Source organism: Notothenia coriiceps, unplaced genomic scaffold (genome assembly GCF_000735185.1).
Source record: "Notothenia coriiceps isolate Sejong01 unplaced genomic scaffold, NC01 NC01_scaffold00037244, whole genome shotgun sequence".
Classification (NCBI taxonomy): domain Eukaryota; kingdom Metazoa; phylum Chordata; class Actinopteri; order Perciformes; family Nototheniidae; genus Notothenia; species Notothenia coriiceps.
Window position 1 is genome coordinate 26,293,928 of NW_011369945.1, and position 17,876 is coordinate 26,311,803.

At 41.1% G+C, this 17,876-nt stretch overlaps 3 protein-coding genes across 4 annotated transcripts; 2 read left to right on the top strand and 1 right to left on the bottom strand.

The window, feature by feature from the left end:
• The first annotated feature begins 542 nt into the window (after positions 1–542).
• LOC104965109 (protein TsetseEP-like) lies at positions 543–3,484 on the top strand. The gene is made up of 2 exons (XM_010794052.1): positions 543–647; positions 1,553–3,484. The coding sequence occupies exon 2, from the start codon at positions 1,560–1,562 to the stop codon at positions 2,478–2,480; it is 921 nt and encodes a 306-aa protein (XP_010792354.1). The 5' UTR covers positions 543–647; positions 1,553–1,559; the 3' UTR covers positions 2,481–3,484.
• A 1,697-nt stretch (positions 3,485–5,181) lies between these two features.
• On the bottom strand, positions 5,182–13,449 carry terb1 (telomere repeat binding bouquet formation protein 1). 2 transcript variants are annotated; one of them, XM_010794053.1, is made up of 20 exons: positions 12,992–13,449; positions 12,787–12,897; positions 12,454–12,585; positions 12,197–12,328; positions 11,965–12,025; positions 11,714–11,832; positions 11,038–11,166; positions 10,780–10,932; positions 10,555–10,686; positions 10,247–10,372; positions 10,027–10,169; positions 9,575–9,948; positions 9,400–9,470; positions 9,215–9,292; positions 8,648–8,884; positions 7,691–7,765; positions 7,452–7,517; positions 7,330–7,371; positions 6,312–6,388; positions 5,182–5,528 (listed from the first exon to the last, which is right to left on the bottom strand). In XM_010794053.1, the coding sequence occupies exons 1-20, from the start codon at positions 13,068–13,070 to the stop codon at positions 5,337–5,339; spliced, it is 2,529 nt and encodes an 842-aa protein (XP_010792355.1). In that variant the 5' UTR covers positions 13,071–13,449; the 3' UTR covers positions 5,182–5,336. The 2 variants fall into 2 exon arrangements, with proteins under 2 accessions (XP_010792355.1, XP_010792356.1); XM_010794054.1 differs by lacking the exon at positions 6,312–6,388.
• A 432-nt stretch (positions 13,450–13,881) lies between these two features.
• pdp2 (putative pyruvate dehydrogenase phosphatase isoenzyme 2) lies at positions 13,882–17,811 on the top strand. Its single transcript, XM_010794055.1, has 9 exons — positions 13,882–13,981; positions 14,374–14,491; positions 14,603–14,782; positions 14,958–15,077; positions 15,170–15,456; positions 15,760–15,865; positions 15,968–16,204; positions 16,278–16,577; positions 17,023–17,811. Exons 2-9 carry the CDS (start codon positions 14,411–14,413, stop codon positions 17,296–17,298), a joined length of 1,587 nt encoding a protein of 528 aa, XP_010792357.1. The 5' UTR covers positions 13,882–13,981; positions 14,374–14,410; the 3' UTR covers positions 17,299–17,811.
• The last annotated feature ends 65 nt before the right edge of the window (positions 17,812–17,876 follow it).

The following is a 17,876-nucleotide window of genomic DNA, read 5'->3' on the forward strand; positions in this document are numbered from 1 at the left end:
GTGTGCCTTGGCTTTATCCATTATGTTCTGAGTGATCTTCAAGAGTCTGCATTGAATAGGACTTCTCAGAATAACAAACTTAAGTATGTCATAGATTTAGTGTTTACCCACAGTGTCAGCTGATGAACTTCCATGTTATGACCACATTACATTAAAGTGAAATGGACTGTTGTGATCGCTATAATCAATAACTTTCATGAATTTAAAAGGATCCATTTAAAAGCTTTAGTAGTGATAGTTTTGAAACATGATCTAATAAAGATATTTTTCAAACAATATGTTGATTATTTACAAACATTATCTAGCGGTGGTCATATTGAAACTGATACTACACATTTTGAAACTTAAGGTCTCACTGGTTTGTCAAGAGTTAAAACTGAAACACGACTGCATATAACATTTGATTAATTAAATGCCAATAAGTAGTATAATGTTGCGAACCTTACTTTTTCTGAAGTCAATCTGTCTCGGGAAGTTTGGAGGCTTGTGGTTGGTTCACGGCACGCGCATCGTGGACGCGCAGTGTGAGTCTACTTCTCTGGTACGCGCTTCGACGGACAGTTTGACGTGCGGACTTCTCCAAGTTGGGTGTGCGTGATCCTCTGCAACTTTATCCAATTCTTCTGAAACGCGAAAAGCTTCAAACGGTGGGTCAATATTTCTTACATGATGTTATAACCTGAGCTGTTTTTATTTCTGTATACTTTTACACTTTTTAGGGTTAGGTATATTTTTTGCTTGTTCAGCACGAGAGGGAGGCGGGGTCGCCTGCAAGGGTTTCTTTGTTCGTTTAGCTTTCACCAAAAATCAGTGGCAATTAGCGCATGGTTGTTGTTTGTGTTTGAAATGACAATAATCAAGTGACTTGTCATGTCATGTACATTTATTAAACATTAAAACATTTTTGAACTGCTTGTCCTCGTGCGGATTAATGATCTGATGGGCTGCACAACTGGATCAAGGTGTGGTGATTTTACAATGTAATTAGTAAAAGCAAACGAAGAGAAATCATAAAATCGTATTTACATGAAACGGGGCCGTTAGGGGTTATCATTTGCAAACGTTTTGAAGGCACGTCTAAACGTGTCCAGATTCGTTTTAATTAATGGAGTAAATACATGAGAAGTAGCAAAGCAGGCATGCGAGAAATGATAAATCTAGTAAACGAATGCTTAAAAATCCCCGTAACATTAACATTCCCTATATATACACGCTCAAATCCCTACACATGTTATGGTACATGCTGTACATGCGGCTCGGGAAGGGGATGAGAACACAATGTACCATAACCCACACACAGGGATATTTCTTTGCTCAACCAGTTTAGTGGATCCTGACAGAAACAAGCAAGTGTCTCTGATTACTTTTTGTGTTTTTGGTTACCTTGCTCAACTGTGTATTCATGAATTTGAACAGAAAGCTCAAACTTAAATGCAATTCTAGCACCAGGGACATTGTGTAATATTGAGCTGAAGAAAAGTTTGACTTGCACAACAGAATTTGACATTTTAATATTTCAAGTAATTTAAGTCTAATTTTTAACTCTGTACAGGTTAATCATGGGAAACCGGTTTAGCAGAACGCGAGAAGCCAACAGTGCTGAGGCTGCTGCTCCTGAGCAGAAGACTGCAGCAGAGCCAGCAGCAGACAGCGGGATAACACAGGTTCAGGAGGCCATTAAGACGGAGGTTCTGGAGGTGGTGAAGGAGGAGCCAGTGGCACCGGTGGCATGTGCCACTCAAGAATGTTTGATTGACACTAAAATAGTAGATATTCCTTTTGCAACCCCACATCCAGCCGTACCTGAGCCTTTGGTCTCTGTCAGCGAACCAGAACCTGTTGCCGATCCAAAACCTGTTGTTGAAGTTCAGCTTGCTCCAGAACCAGCTACAGAGCCTGTTCCCGAACCAGAGGCACTCCCTGAACCTGTGCCAGTTCCTGAACCAGAGGCACTCCCTGAACCTATGCCAGTTCCTGAACCAGAGGCACTCCCTGAACCTATGCCAGTTCCCGAACCAGAGGCACTTCCTGAACCCGAGCCAGTTGCCGAACCAGAAGCATTCCCTGAACCCATCCCAGAGTCAGTACCAGCCCCAGCTGAGGTTCTGGAGCAGAAGATAGACCTGTTTAGCCAAGAGTCTCTCCCTGAGCCAGTGTTTTCTTCACTTCCATTGATTGACCTGGGTGTCCCTGATGTAACTCCTGAGCCTATTGACATTCCTCCCATCACCGCCACCATCGATGCAGATGAGGCTTCAGACATCCTGGTGACCGAGGTATGCCAAAACGGTGTTGTGGAACAGCTGATGGAGGTGGAGGCTGCAGATAATTTGGAGCAGCTTGCGAGTGATTTCAACGAAGAAAGTGTTTCTGGACTGCTGAAGAACTTAGAGCTGAAAGGAAATGACCTTGTCGCTGACTTCATTCCCAACAATGTCAACCTCCCTGGTGACATGACCACCTCCACTGAGCTGATGTGAAAGCATAAAACAAAAAATTCGTTAAACAAGTGAATGGATACTTTTCTGTGAAACCATCTTAACCCCTTACATGAATTCTGAAAGAATCACAGATGCAATGTTTTTTCTAACCGAAGTGGCTAAATTAAGGCAAACAGCTATTTCTCTTTCTTTATGAACCATATGTGCCAAAACACAAAACGGTATATTGGTGGGGCTTTAACAGCACGGGTTTTTGTGTGTATTGAGTGTATTTACGTATATTGCCGGACAACAGAGATGTTTCTCTATGCAAATTCACCAAGCAAGATACAATGATTTTCTATTAATGTCCAGTATGTACAATTTAAGGGGAACTATTAGCATAAATACAATACAACATTCCTAACTATGTTTTCATTAGTATATAATCACATCTAATTAAGAATGATTGTGTTTTTGTTTGCTTAAGATCAGCCCTTCCTATCTAGGGAGCAGGTCCTCTTCGCAGAGTCCGGCATATTTCTACAGTCGCTCAGAAAGGACAAAACAAATCTGACTCTAGAGAGGGCCTTCCATGATTTCATTACCTGAAGGCAGGTGTAGTTCTCCAACACCTGAAAAAGGGAAGAGGGTGTGAAGGGGTATTGAGTTGTTTGCAGTCCCTCGCCACTAGATGCCACTAAATCTCACAAACTGGACATTTTTGAGAGAAAAACAAGCCATTGCTATATATCACACTACAGGAAGAGTACAAAGGGAAAGGGAAAAAGCTTGAGATGGATTTGTGGGTCTGCAGCACGCCTTGGGTGAATGCAAAACGACAGGCAAGGGACACTAGCAATGCAACCAAAGATGGACACAGTATATGAATACCGCTATACAGCAGGAAACAAATGTCAAATAAACTTTTTTGCGTTTAAGTAGTCATGTTTGGACTTTGTAATTTTCTACTCCTTATTGTATTTTCTGCAATACAATGATGGAATACTTTAACCCAAGTAGTGTCTTGATTGTACAAATAAATAAAAATATTATTCAACATATGTTTTCGTCTTGGTCCCTGGTTTTTACTTGTTTGCACTTTTAACTGAAGAAATGTTTATGTTGAAGGTTTTGACAATGGAAAGTAGGACACTTTTGTAGATCATGATAAATATTTACCAGTTGTCAGCCCGCAAAAGCTACAGTAGGATCCTCCCAGTGTTTGAATGTGGAATATACGAAGCGCAGAGCAAAGATCTGTTCGATGCACACACTGAAACAATTGGACCTTTCTCCATTGTAGAGCATGTTTTGTAACACACAAGTACATGTGTAGGACACAGTGTACATATGGAAATCGAATTCCAGCCAACACAGCACACATGTAAGAGACACAGTGCCTCTCTTCACAATCTCTCAGGAGAGGACGAGGGGGGGAGGGACAAGAATGGGGGGAGAGACGAAGCCACATTCTTTCCAGAGGAAGGAGGTTTTTCGGGGGGTCTTGGTCAAAAGTCCTCAGTGTGACTGCGTTTCAGTCCATGAGAAATCAGCTCCTCACATGCCTCTCCCACCACACTCCCCCTGCCCTCACTGCATTGCTATCCCAACATCTTAACCAAGAAGTCAGTGGATTGGTATGAGAGGCCACGTCACCCTGCCTTAAAATGAAATTTAGAGAGAAATAACTATTGACTTTCACAGGAATACAACCAAATTAAAAAAGGCTTACACTGCAATGTCATCATACAGCTTCTTTTAAATGTGTAAGTACACTAGTAACACTATACCAGCAAATAACTGCATCATGGGTTTTCTCCAGTTTCATAACATCATCAAATTAAGTCCCACTTAAAGCAGTCACATGCCTTATGCAACCGCACCTAATGTGAACAGACCACGCCTCAAGGCACGGCAACCGGGTAAGTCCCATGGTTTTGACAACACACTGATGAGTCCCTGTGGAGAGGGAGAGGCACTCTTCAGACACTGATCTCAGTCAAGCTAGCCTTTAGTAGGCCGAGCTGCTTCTTGATGCTCCCTGAGAATAGGTAAACAGCCTGATTTGCGATTCCTGTCATACCAGAGGCTTTCAGATCAATAAACACTAAGTGCTGGACTCCAGTCCCCTCTCCTCTTGTTGATTTCCTGCCTCACTTCAAAGTCGGTGTTGACTTTAAAAACAACTGTATTTGCTTGTTTGTTAAATGAATGTCCAATAATAATAAATTGGGTACAAAGCAGATCTGCCCTGGCCTAGTTATGACACAGACTTGTTTTTTATGTTTGCCAATGTGTTTAGGGCTGAGTCTTTTTCCTGTCACAACTCATTAATGCCGTGTTGTTGCAATCAAATCTGGCACACCTTCATGTGGTAACACAGTGGTGGTGAGTCATCAATAGGTGGTGCTCCAACAAAAGAGGGATTTCAAAATGTCTCCTCTTCCTATATAATTCACACAAAAACTGACAATTCATCCTCACATATTCAACAATCTCAAAAAGCTGTTTTAATGTTTTGAATATAACAGAAAGAACAATTAGCAATGAAAATGCTGCAAAAACAAATTGCAAACCATGAACAAGTTATATAAATACAAAAAATACTAGAAATCCTTAAATAAATATGTACTGAGAGAATAATATGAGTTTATAAAGCTTTGAAGTCAAGGCACTGAAAAACACTAAATACTATAATACATTATGAGTAAATGTATTACATGCCTTTTGTGGATTTTTTTGTTAAAACAATAGAGTATTAAGGGAGGCAGCGCTTTATTATTTACAGTTTGCCATCAACAATAGGCAGGGTGTGGAACTCAGGATCAAGAATATGCACAGCCAGAATTCTGCAGGCAAAAAGACAATCTGTCAGTTCATCTTTATGCAATTTGACATTCATGAAGGAAAATATCAAATATCTGGCCTCAAGGATATGTTCTCTTGTTGCATGAGCCGCCTGTATTTCTTGGCCAGGTCCACATTGGTGCGTCCAGGTTGGAAGGGGTATGACCACAAGATGGAGTTCCAGGAGAAGCCGTACGTCTTCACGCCACACAGCAGGTACCGCACCTCCTCACTGCTGAAGTCTCTCCTTTGCCTTCTCTATGGATGACAGGCAAAAGAGGAAAAACGTTTGAGTGGACAATGACGGACAGAAGAGAGTGGAATGATCGTTTTAATATACTGTTTGAATGATAATGTGGATAATCTTTCAAAAATGATAATTCCCTCTGATGTTGCAATTGTAATATTATTCAAAATAATTGCAATTAGTCATTATTTTAGCCCAAATATAATACCTTTGCCTCTTTTATGAACACTAAATGCCTTCTCCACTGACACATGGACGAATGACTACAGCTCTAATAAAATTTAATTAGATGCACATTTGTTAGTTAGTGGCTTAAAATAATATTCTACAGATGCCTGTGTGACCAATGTTAATAGAACAAACTGGTGGTTTTGCACATTTCAGCCTATTATCAACACATTGCAAACTCCCAGCAGCCATTCTGCTAAGCATGTCGCACTATTTGAAATGGATTTCCCAACTTTGTTTAGTTGCAACTTGTTGTAATACCCTTTGAAAATCAAGTTTGACGTTTGATGTTGTGTAATTCTATTCCCATCAAAGGATTGGTTACAAAGTTACATACAGTAACATTAAAAGGTTATGAAAGTCTTTCTGCTGATTTGTTCAAGAAGGCTCGGACATTTATGTTAAGACTTAGTTGCAGACTATCAACTTTTATAGTGCAAGAGATGGTCAATTGAACATGATCATGTTATTTTCTTTATAAATACCTGCAGCCAATAGTTCACTGTGAATCTCATGTAAAGTTCATACATAGATTTCTGACAGAAAATATGATTTGAAACTCTTACAGCGGGAGAGTGTTCTGTGCTAGTCCTCAGATCATCATCAAGACTGTGATTTCCAATATTTTTGCCTCCTCTTCTCTCTGAATTTGAAACGTAGAACAGTACGTGTTTGTGTGTAAAGAAGAAGAAGATGCCATGTTGGAGTAACTCATTCTGTTACAACACATCAACTGGCCCCAGACACAACAGAATACTGTCTCTCTTCTCTCGCTCCTCGTTAGAGCAGTATTACATCACAAGTGATGACTAATAGGGCTGCTTTGAGAACAACAATATAAAGGGAAGAAGAACGACGGATGACGGCAGCAGGCAAGAGAAAAGTATGATATGTAAGAAGAGAAAGGTAAAAAAAAAAAACGCGTTACAGGAAAGAGAGAGGATTAAAGGCGAGCTGTGCAGTGGAAGAAACAACTGTTCTCAGTGTCAATCACACAACGTGAGCTTTGGAAACTACATTTGACAGACAGGTATAAAGTAAAGTGCACACAGAAATACTGCACTGTACAGCAATGCCTCTGCGCCCATGATGCAACAATCAGGCTAAAGAAAGTCTGACCAAAAGAAAGAGAAGGGTAGACTGGGAAGCAGGAGAAAAACCGGGGTACATTGTCAAACATAGCAGCAAAATATAATGGGTAATATTGAACGTCATGCAAGTACCAAGCATGCGATATCATAATGCAGAACATACTAAAAGGCCATCTCATTTAAACATGTCACTGGCTGAATACAAAGCATAAGAACGCACCCTTTAAACGTCTCTGTCCCTCTCTCTCACACAGAGACACACAGTGTTATACAGAGTGTGAAACAGCTTAATACAGTTGTGTGGCTCTGAACCAGCTCTAGCCTGCCCTGTGAGAACACTGGCTGCTGTTCAACATTCCTTCTGCTCTTTTGTTTGTCTGCTGCCAAGAACACACTGCGGAGACAGCTCCCACCACTGGCTCTCCATCATAACATTCACACACCTCAAATTAATCTACTGTAAACACCCCCGTATCTGGTAGCACATATTTACCTCCAGGAAGATGAGACCCTTTGAGGGGAATGAAGGTTGGACCTGTGGAGAGGAGGGATGAGATGCTGACAAACATAAAAGAACAATAAATGAGATGTTGTCTATTTGTATTGCACACATACCCATCCTGTTATTAAAGGTCATTATCTTCTTGTTAGCCCCTCTGCGCAGTGGAGTCAGAGTGATACCTATGATGGAAGAAAGCCAAATAAAAACCTACAGAAACGAGTGGCATACAGCAATAATTTGTCTGAGGCTTAGTTGTTGATTTTTTTTAACTACGTAGGCTCATTTGCTACAATCCTTAAACATTGGTGTGTTAAATAGCTGTATATAAATCCACTTGCTGCATAACTCTCACCATTGTGCCTTTTCCAGTGGTGTTGTGCCACGGTGCTTTTCTTTGCTTCTTTACGTATGGGAGTCAGGCAGACATCTTTTATAGGGGAATAGAAATCAGACATTTTATAGCTGTAGTTAAAGACAACAATGTGTGTTTCATAACAAGGATATTAACAGAGCAGTTATGGAAAAGGAAAATAAATGTTTTTTTTTCACCATAAAACAGTTTGGGCAACAGCCACATGAATGAGGCATGTTTACGGTCTGAGAGGTTTCCTCATAGTTAATCATCGCCAGAAAGGACCTCATGTCTTCACTAGTACAACATTTACTATTTATCTTGACTGAAGTAAAGCACAATGTTTAAGTTCATGGTTACATATTTTACAAATAAAGACTTTTATAGCTGTTAAGCAACAAAAGCATGAGTTTAGTCTAATACCCATAATTCAGTGCAGTGTTAATTAGGGGCAACGTCTGAGATGATTCCACGCCCAGGTTTTAATATCTGCATTTTCTTTACCTGCCAAATGCAGTAATATTCAACCCATCTTGCAGTCGCAGGTTAGCCGATGCTAGCATCACCAGGTTTTTGCGAGTATGGCAACAACATGTGCCAAAGCAAAAATGACCACAAATGCTAAACGAATCTCGGCAGAACATGAAATCACATCTCTCAGGAGGACGAGGGGGGGGGAGGGGGCTTTTTCACAAAGCAATGTAAGGTGTAGTATCCCCTTTACATAAAAAAATGATGTTGTTATTATCATTGTGTGAGCACACATGGGGAAACATATGGACAATAGCATTGAGCTTCAACTTTATATTACACCATTTAAAATGGCTGTCTGACACACAGCAACGTTCAAACCAAGGCCATTGCAACGCGAGTAGGAACCTCTGTCAATGAGCAACCAGTCATTTTCTGTTATTAGGTGGGTTTCCTGAGCAAAGTCAGATGATAAATGTTGCTTACGGTTCCAGTTTGTCCAGCTTCTCGGTGACTCTGCAGGTGAAACCCGGTCAGGTTCTGGGTCGGTTTGTCCTACAGAGTCGTCTTGGGGCTCTCTCCTGAACAGAAGGTTGCAGTGACGCGTCCTGAACCGCTCGGTGGCCTCCTGGAGAACTCTGTGCATCTCACAGCTCTGCTGGCAGGAGCTCTGGAGAGATGCAAAATTGCGACTAGTCACTTCCTCAAAAGGCAGCACACAACCTGAAGGAGAGCAAGAACAGAGAGGCAAAGGGATCTGTTTACAATAAAAAAAACACTGTTGGCACGGTAATACTCTAACTAAATTACTATTTTTAAGTTTAGAAGTAACAATACAAAGACTGAATATGTGTGGACTTTTCAGGCCTGGACATGTAGAGGACAAAGAAACACAAAGTGAGACTAAAATATGTTATCATACTGACACAAAACATAGTAACAGTACATTAAAGTAAAGGCTAACCAAAACACTATGCTTGCTAAGTCCATTAACCACCGTGTGTTTAAATAACATTGAAAACATTTTAATTGAGGGTTCTCTTGTTCTCCTACCTGCACACCGGATATGAGAGAGTGAGCGGCCCTCCACTTGGATTCCCCCCCCCTTACTCATCTCATGATCCTGCAATTCTTTACATGAAAAATATACTACTTGAAAAAAACGTGTACAAAACTGCACATCTACTGAAAACAATAATGAAAGCAAAGAAGTGTGATAAAGGTACTGCAGGTCTTACCCTCTTCATCAGCACATTTCATTTCCTTTGGTACACTGTGCCTCACTGGTGCTGGGGGCTTGAACAACTCACTAAACAAAAACGAGCGAGTGAAATGAGAAACAGTTATTATGAAAGCCATCTTTTACTTTGAGTGTTCTGATTAAGAAGTCACCGACAGTGAGGAGCTACTCACTTGTCTGCTGTGTGCGGCTCTCTGCCTCCCTCTAGTGGCCGCCCATGTGAAGACGTGAGGGATCCAGTGCCCTTGCACACTGAACACTTCACATCCCCTCCACTGGTTCTACTCTCCTCTTCCTGCATACTTAAACTGGAGCTCGTGTTCTTCAGTTGGCTGTTGTTCCTGTTTTTGATCACATTTCTCAACAATTGAATTTTAACGTTGTTGTCGTCGTCCCCTCCTTCTAACAGCTTGAGAGTATATGCCGTGGGAATGGTTCTGAAGCTCTCCTGCTGCAGAGGTGGAGGTGATGCTGGAGGCAGAGATGGTTGGCCTCGCTCTTCAGATGAATCGAATGGGTATAGGACTTCCTGCTCATCCTCAGCCTCCTAACGATGGACATAAGCACAGATAATGAGTCCCCTCGCTGCCTCAACTGTAGCCATGTGCGTGAATGCATATCTGACCTTTGCTGGTCTCTTCTCTAGCTGGTCAATCCTGCGCAGCAACTCTCTGGCTGAGCTCTTGAAGCTTTCCATGTTTATAAAGGGGTCCACATGTTCTCCCTCACCATGTCTCACTTTCACACCAGGCACTCCCATGGACATGGCTTCAAAGACAAAGAAGTCATTAATACTCCATATTCTAAATTCTACCCACTTCTGTGGAGTCACGACGATGACTTACTGGCCTGTTTGCAGGTCTGCAATATGAATGTAGCAGCCTTCCTAACCTCCTCACTTGTGTCCTCTGTGAGTAGGGTTATAATAAGGGGCAGGCCCCCACACTGCACCAGCTGAAACTGGTGCTCCTCTATAGTCAGGAAGAAACACAAAGTTGTAAAGCACACGTGGATCAAATAAATACTCAAGTTGTACTCTCAAGGGAAGGAAGACTGGAATAAACTGTAGCTGTGGATGACATTGTAGTTGAAACACACTTCAACATAAGCAGAAGTGATTATACATGAACAGCCCTCTCATGTGGAGTCTCACCTGAAGCCTCAGTGCAGTGGCCCATGGTGAGTAAAACAGAGAGCCTTTCCTCGTGGTCCAGGTGTGGGCTAGCCAGCAGGGAGAAGAGGTGGGAAACCACGCCATACTGAGCCAGACCTGAAGCCAGAGACGCTACAAAGAACAGATTGTGAATTGTAAAAGGAGACACTTATTTACGTTTTTAAGAGAACTGTTTGCTCATGTTTGTGTGAGGGTGATACGCACAGTTTTCTGTGATGCAGGCTGACAGGGTCTTGGATATAGTGACAGAAAGCTGGCACGACAACAGGCTTGTATCGGCAGCAGAAGCTAGACGGGCCAGTGCGAGAGTGAGAGTATCCAGACCGCCTGAGGCCGAAAAACTCTCCTGAACACAGGCTGCAGAAACGTGTTAAAAGTGATTAACATACATTCATAAATATATTCATTCAAATGTTGGTGTCAATGTTGATGGTTTACATAAACATTGACTCTTTTACTTACAGTTGTTGGCAACCGTCATTGCTATGAAAGAACATATGGGTTGAAAAATCTCTGTGCGTGGCAGCGCAATCTGCTGAAGCCACACTTTTATTACAGGAAAGGCTGCTACACAAATACGCTGACCCTCCTCTGGAAGACAAAAGAAACAACTCCAGATATAAACATCTCGTGGTTTTGACTTGAGAAAAGGGGAAATGAAAATATCTATATTTTGTGGGTAACTTTTACCCCACTCTGAGAATTTATATTATATTTATATATTTTTTAAACATATAATAATGTTTGCTGTTTAAAATTAGATAAAATGCATAGAATATGACCATCTTGTGTCAACTTTAGTAAATAAAAAGCATAATGTTGCTGTTTCAGAGAAGCATGCCATCATCTTTATGCGTATAGAATCTGAAAAAGCACACAGTTCAAACTATTAATGGTTTTATTTTTGCTCTAAATAGCCTTTGTTTATTTAAAGTTTATCAGTTTGTAGATTTTTTTATTTACCCGAAACATTAAGCCCTGCTAATGTTTCAAGCACAGACGATTGATGTTTTTTTTTAGGGGCAAACTGAGATTTATTGGGGCATTTTTTACCTTTGAAAGCAATTGTCTGGAAGGCATCAATGTTTATCATATATTAACTGCTTAGTACAAAACACGAATACACAGATGACAATACCATTCTGAGGGTTGTTGACACATCCACAGAGAGCACTAGACACAGATGCCCAAAGCTGGAATGTTTGAGTGGCATTAGCAGCTCTCAAAGAAGCCCCTGCGGAGAGAGGGGAAGTGGTCCTGCAAAAAAGCTTACTGTTAAACGTATCTGTTAATCTTATATAAGTAAGGTTTTTTAAAAAGCATTAAAGGAGTAATTATGTTAACTTGAAATGAGTGATGATGTCTATAATGTTTAGAATTGCAAAGTACCTGAAGAGGTCGAGTAGTATATCAAGGCAGCTGGTGGTTTGGCTTAAAGTCTGTCCCGATTCTGCAACAGCACAGACAGAGAGATTAAAAAACTACTGTACATTTGATGAGATTTCAACTTAAAAAAACTATAGAACATGTCATGTTAACTGACAGAAAAACGTGTACGTAAATAGGACCACCAATTATATAGCTTTAAATCATTATGTCAGTTGATGTGTCTGGATCTTACTGTTGTTGGCTACCAACACAGACAGCAGATACACAGACACTCTCTTCTGTGTCAGCGGGATGTCTTCCTCCACCAACAATGAGGCAAGGTCTGCAAATGTCTCCTTTCTGCACAGAGAATTCTTGCAATACACTACAGGAAGGAAAGATACATAACATATTATCAAAATGTTAAAAGGTGATATACTCTAAAACAACTTGCACTTGAAAAAACAGTAACACAATTGCTCATTCAAACACACACACGCACACGCCTACCATTGGCCTCTGCTAATGTGCCGAGTGTAAAGAGTGCAGTCTCCTTAACATCTGAACGAACAATACTGGATTTGGAGAGGTTGTACACAAATGCTACACCTCCCATTTCTCTCAGCAGGTCCACATTATCCTCTGAAATAATAAAAATGTTTTTTTGTCATACAGTGGATATGTATCATGTCAAAGAGTTATGGTCAATATGTAAATGAGTCACTGACTTAAATGACAAGAAAATATGTGACACAAAAAAATAAGATCGAGGGAGATGGTAAGTGTGTAAACGACATGGTTCAGAGGAAGGACAATGATATGTATTTGTCATTGATAGTTTACCTCTTTTTTCACAGATAGAGTGAATGGTGAGAAGAGCTTGTTTCTGCAAATCGGGACTTTTCATCTGAAACTTCAGACACTCAAGCAGCAAACTGAGATCTGTCCTTACGGCTGAAAGCAAAACGATTACATCAGCGAGACTTTGTAAACCAGACAGACATGAATATGTAAACGTATACGCAAATTCATCAACTTAATGACTTACTGTTACGGTTGCTGGTGCAAACCACTGTAGGCCTACTATCCATTTCCCTGTGGAAACGACTCAGTTGTTGTGAAGCCATCAACAACGCTTAAATACCACCAAGGTAACAATATGGCTAACCTTATATTTCACGTTTATCCCCTGTTAATCATCACAACAAACTCAGGCCAATCTAGCGTTATTTGCGATAAAAATAGGAACTGCTATTTCATACCGGCAAGCTAGCTAATCAAGCTAACAAAGTAAATAGTATAGCTAACTTTAACGTGTGGGATGACAGCCGCTCTTTCAGAGTAACATTTTTCTTCACGCTTTTGTTCAAGCATTTGCTCCAAAAGTAACGTCAGCTAAACATGACACCCACTTACACACAATTAAATAAATTAAGGTGACAACATATTAGCGTTAGCCTTATTGCCAATGTTAGCAACCGTTGGAGATGAACGTTAGCAAATCGCGTTCCCATAGTAACAACCACGCTAGTAAATGTGAAAGGTCAGATGGGGCCTTATATACATGGGTAGGCCCAGCGCGGCGCTTGGTAGGCCTCAGTTGTGTAAGAAAATGTTTAGAACATGTTATAAAGGCTCTTTTACATGGGTAGGCCCCAGCTATGTAAGAAAATGTTTAGAACATGTTATAAAGGCTCTTTGCTTGTTGTTCACTAATGTATGTAAATGCTTTCTCATCAAAAATCGTACAAAAAAATGCGTTACGTAGTCTTTGAGATTTTCCGTTGCTTTATTATATTATTATTATATTATATTATTTGTATTATATTAGTTTACATTCAAATATATGCAATGATCATAGACTGTATAAAAAAATGACCCTGTTAAGTCGAGCCAAAGATTGTCCATTTCGATTGCTTTTTCTCCTTTCCTTTCCTCTCCGACCTGCGTCTGATGCCTACGTCAGACGTTGAGTGACATCGCCGTCATGTAAGGAGTTTTCAATCGACATCGATTCATGTGTACATTTTACAAGTTTGTAAGTATTCATTCAATTTCGTTTTTATTCATCGTACTTTCCACATGCAGCAGATCAATATGTGTTTGTTTAACTCAAGTATAAGCTTTGTTACAACGTTAGTCGCTGATATGTTAAAGATAGCCAAGCTAGCCAGCTAGCTCGCTTAATGTTTCTATGTTGATAACTTAATGTAATATACCTACATGCATGCACATATTTACCTATAGGAAATGTCATAAAGAGAGGTATGCTGCACCGTATTTGCACCACTCGTTATTGCACCTTGAGTATGATGTTACTTTAAGCCGGGCTGACACAGAACATCTAGCTTGCTATCTAGTGTAAGGTTAGCTCCCTGATTATCAACACTCTTTCACTCACTTTTTAATTTCATTTCCCCCTCCACATAGACATCGAGGTGAATACAAAGTGGCAGTGTCATTAGAGATGTCTGGCCGTGTGTGTGCCAGCATCGTACAACGAGCTTCAAGCTACACATTGACACTTTCCTCTACTGCACAATTCCAGGTGTGTACCCTGATTTACTTTTTAACTAAATATTTCATTTTTGAAATCATAAAAAAATTGTTGTTTTGTTTATTTAGTACACTAACCTCCCTAGCATTTCTCTCTTCTCAGCCTCGAGCAGCAAATATATGTCACTTCTCCTCCTGGATGAACTCCAGAGTCAAGTCAGGCATCTCAGGTGAGGACTCAGGAAGTTGGTCTCTCAGTGGGCGCCACCTCTCAACTCGCCAGGACCTCGACTTCCAGCTCAACCAGGTCCAAATCAACAGCATCCTGCGATCCAATGAGCAGGTATTGGATTTTATAAACTCTGGGACTTGCAATATGTAACTAAGCATGTTGTGAGGTCATCGTAGTATGACATGCTTTATGTTTTCATTCAAATTATAATATCAGTACTACATATTGAATACATTTGCAGTTATATATAACCATGTACATGTGTGTATGTGCGTCTGTGTTTCAGACTGTCAGCGTGCCAGAGTTTGATGGCAGGGGTCTCAGTGCTGTCAGAAAGTTTGAGAGCAACCAGCTGCCTGCTAACACACCTAATGAGGACCGTCGTAGTTCAGCCACATGCTTACAGGTATGCATGTTCTCCCCTCATTCTGCAATCCAATCCACTGCCCTACTTTCGCTTCTTGTAAACTTTAATGGAGTATTCTGTATCTCCTCCAGTCAAAGGGCATGCTGTTTGGAGTGTTTGACGGCCACGGGGGGTGGGCGTGTGCCCAGGCTGTCAGCGAGCGTCTGCTGTACTACGCTGCAGTTGCAATGATGTCAAAGCAGAGCCTGGAGGAGCTTGAGAACTGCATGGAGAATGAGAGACCTCTTCCTCCCATCTTGCAGTGGTACAAACACCATGCAGACTTCAACTATCGGGAATCTGCGTCCCTCTACCTCGACCACCTCAGAGTCTTCTGGCAAGAATTAATAGAGAGTGAGGAACATGGTGAAGGCATGAGGTAAATCCAAGGCTGTGTATTTCTAACAAACTTTATGCAAGTTCATTTTTTTATCTACAGCTCTTCTAGCCTGTTGTTTTCCTCTTCATTTGTCATTTTACTACCGTTGTGTATAAGTTAAACACTATAATGACTGCACGAATGTCTCTGCTGGTTCATGTTATCATGATAACAAACAATTCAATTTTTTAGTTAATATGGGATTGTTTCAATTGTTTTTGTTGGTAGTAAAACACTTACGTTTTCTACATTGCAAGTGCTTGCTGTTTCATGATGAGTGATGTTCTTCCCCTCTTTCTCTAGTCCTCTGGAAGCGCTAGACTATTCTTTCAAACGGCTCGATGCTGACATTTCCTTGGAGGCTCAAGTCCCCCTTTCCAATGACCTGATGAAAAGCACAGCCATTCAGGTTCCAGCACAAAACCTTCCTTGCTCCTACAATACATTCAAATAAAGCTTTATTATTATGATTTGTATTATTACTGATACACCTGCGCCATCCTCTGTCCAGGTTGCGTTTGCTGGTTCCACCGCCTGTGTGGCTCATGTTGGCACAGACGGGATCCACGTGGCAAACTCTGGTGACTGCAGAGCAGTCCTGGGCGTGCTGGAGGAGGACGGATCATGGAGTGCTCTGCCCCTTACCCGGGACCACAACTCACAGAACCAGGCTGAGATGGAGCGGATCAGGTCCCTGCACCCCCCCTCAGAGAGAGACACAGTGGTCACAGAGGACAGACTGCTGGGGGTGAGAGTTTATAAAATGTAACCGTGAGTTTTTAAAATAAACCACAGGTCCTAAGCTGTTATTTTGCTCTCAGGTTCTGATGCCCCTTCGTGCCTTTGGTGACGTCAGATTCAAGTGGAGCCATGAGCTGCAGCAGAGTGTTTTAGCCAGCTTAGAGTCCAGAGTGGACCTGGACTCTCTGAACCTGTACCAGTACACTCCGCCTAACTACCTAACTCCACCCTATCTGGATGTGGCCCCTGAAATAACCCATCACAAGCTGAGACCTCAGGACCGCTTCCTGATCCTCGGCAGCGACGGGCTGTGGGACGAGTTGGGGAACGAGGAGGCGGTACGGCTCGTTGGAGAGCATCTCAGTGGGATTCACCTTCAGGTGTGGAGTCAAAGTCACTTGTGTTTATGTTCCCCTGATTCACAGCAGACAACCTACACCTTAAACTTCACAATTATTTGATATATGTTTTGATCCTCTTAACTTATTCTGTTTCTAATAGTGTTAACTTGGTTAGTTATTTCAACAACCTTTTGACCTAGACAAGATATAACATCATTATACACTGACTGTGACGAACTGTTCAATACAATCTGATGAATAAAAAATACTGAAATGTAAACACTTTTCATTGACCGCAGTAATGCTAAGATAATCATGGTTTTCTTTGACTCGGAAAAAACTATAAAGCCCAGACTCTGAATCATCTAAAACCTGTTAATATAATTACAAAACTTTAAAAGGACATTTGATGAAGGGAAAAGAATATATGGAAACAAGGCTGACAAATCAACACTAGTTTCTAACTGTTGTTTCTTTATTCCAGGCTCCTGTTTCTCCATCTGAGAAGCAGATGCAGTTGGGTGAAATGCATGAACTCTTGCAGAAGCGTCAGGCCCGCGCCTCCCCCGCTTTAGACACCAACGCTGCGACACACCTCATCAGACACGCTCTGGGCACCGGGGAGTACGGAGAGCTGTGCCAGGAGAGGCTGGCCTTGATGCTGTCTCTGCCGGAGGACCTAGCGAGAATGTACAGGGACGATATCACCGCTACTGTCGTGTATCTGAACTCTGACCTGGCCAGACCTCAGCACAGCTAACACAAGGTTTTCTACAGTACTGTACGGAGAGGAACAGCATATCACATTCAGCTCTGTTCATCTCATAGTAAACATTTCCTCTAAACGGTTTCCTGGATATTTGGGAGAAAAAGGATTATATCACAACCTGTTGCATACATTGGTTGGTGACATAGCTAAGATAAATATAATTGGAGCATTTATAAGGTCAGAATACAGACAGAAACATCTTTTGATCCCTCAGTGTATTTATGATGGACATTTTATAGGAAAAACCTGAGTTGTAGTCAAAAGTCAAAATGATACAGAATAATGCAGACACTCACTTTGGTCCCAGTCAGACGTTGTTTCTATTTAGTTTGCTTCACACAATCCGTCTGTGAACTTTTTGTTCTCTCTTTTCTATATTTAATCAATGTAAACCGTGAAGTATTGTTTTAATGTTCAGTGTGAATGTACAGTCTTCAGTTTGATTATTAGCTGTTATTAAGTTAACACTCCAGGTTTTTCATATTAAACAATTACAAACTTTTTATCCTTTGCTTCGTGTGTTTTTAATCCCAGACATTTAGATTGCAAAGTGAACACAATGAAATGAA

Bases quoted from the DNA above. Each gene is read 5' to 3' on its own strand.
- terb1 (XM_010794053.1), bottom strand. From the start codon at position 13,070: ATGGCTTCACAACAACTGAGTCGTTTCCACAGGGAAATGGATAGTAGG. The intron at 12,026-12,196 runs GTAAGATCCAGA...GTGCTGTTGCAG, and splicing joins TGTGTTGGTAGCCAACAACA to AATCGGGACAGACTTTAAGC. The intron at 11,167-11,713 runs GTATTGTCATCT...TTTGTCTTCCAG, and splicing joins TGTCAACAACCCTCAGAATG to AGGAGGGTCAGCGTATTTGT.
- pdp2 (XM_010794055.1), top strand. From the start codon at position 14,411: ATGTCTGGCCGTGTGTGTGCCAGCATCGTACAACGAGCTTCAAGCTAC. The intron at 14,783-14,957 runs GTATTGGATTTT...TCTGTGTTTCAG, and splicing joins TCCTGCGATCCAATGAGCAG to ACTGTCAGCGTGCCAGAGTT. The intron at 15,457-15,759 runs GTAAATCCAAGG...CTCTTTCTCTAG, and splicing joins GAACATGGTGAAGGCATGAG to TCCTCTGGAAGCGCTAGACT.
- LOC104965109 (XM_010794052.1), top strand. From the start codon at position 1,560: ATGGGAAACCGGTTTAGCAGAACGCGAGAAGCCAACAGTGCTGAGGCT.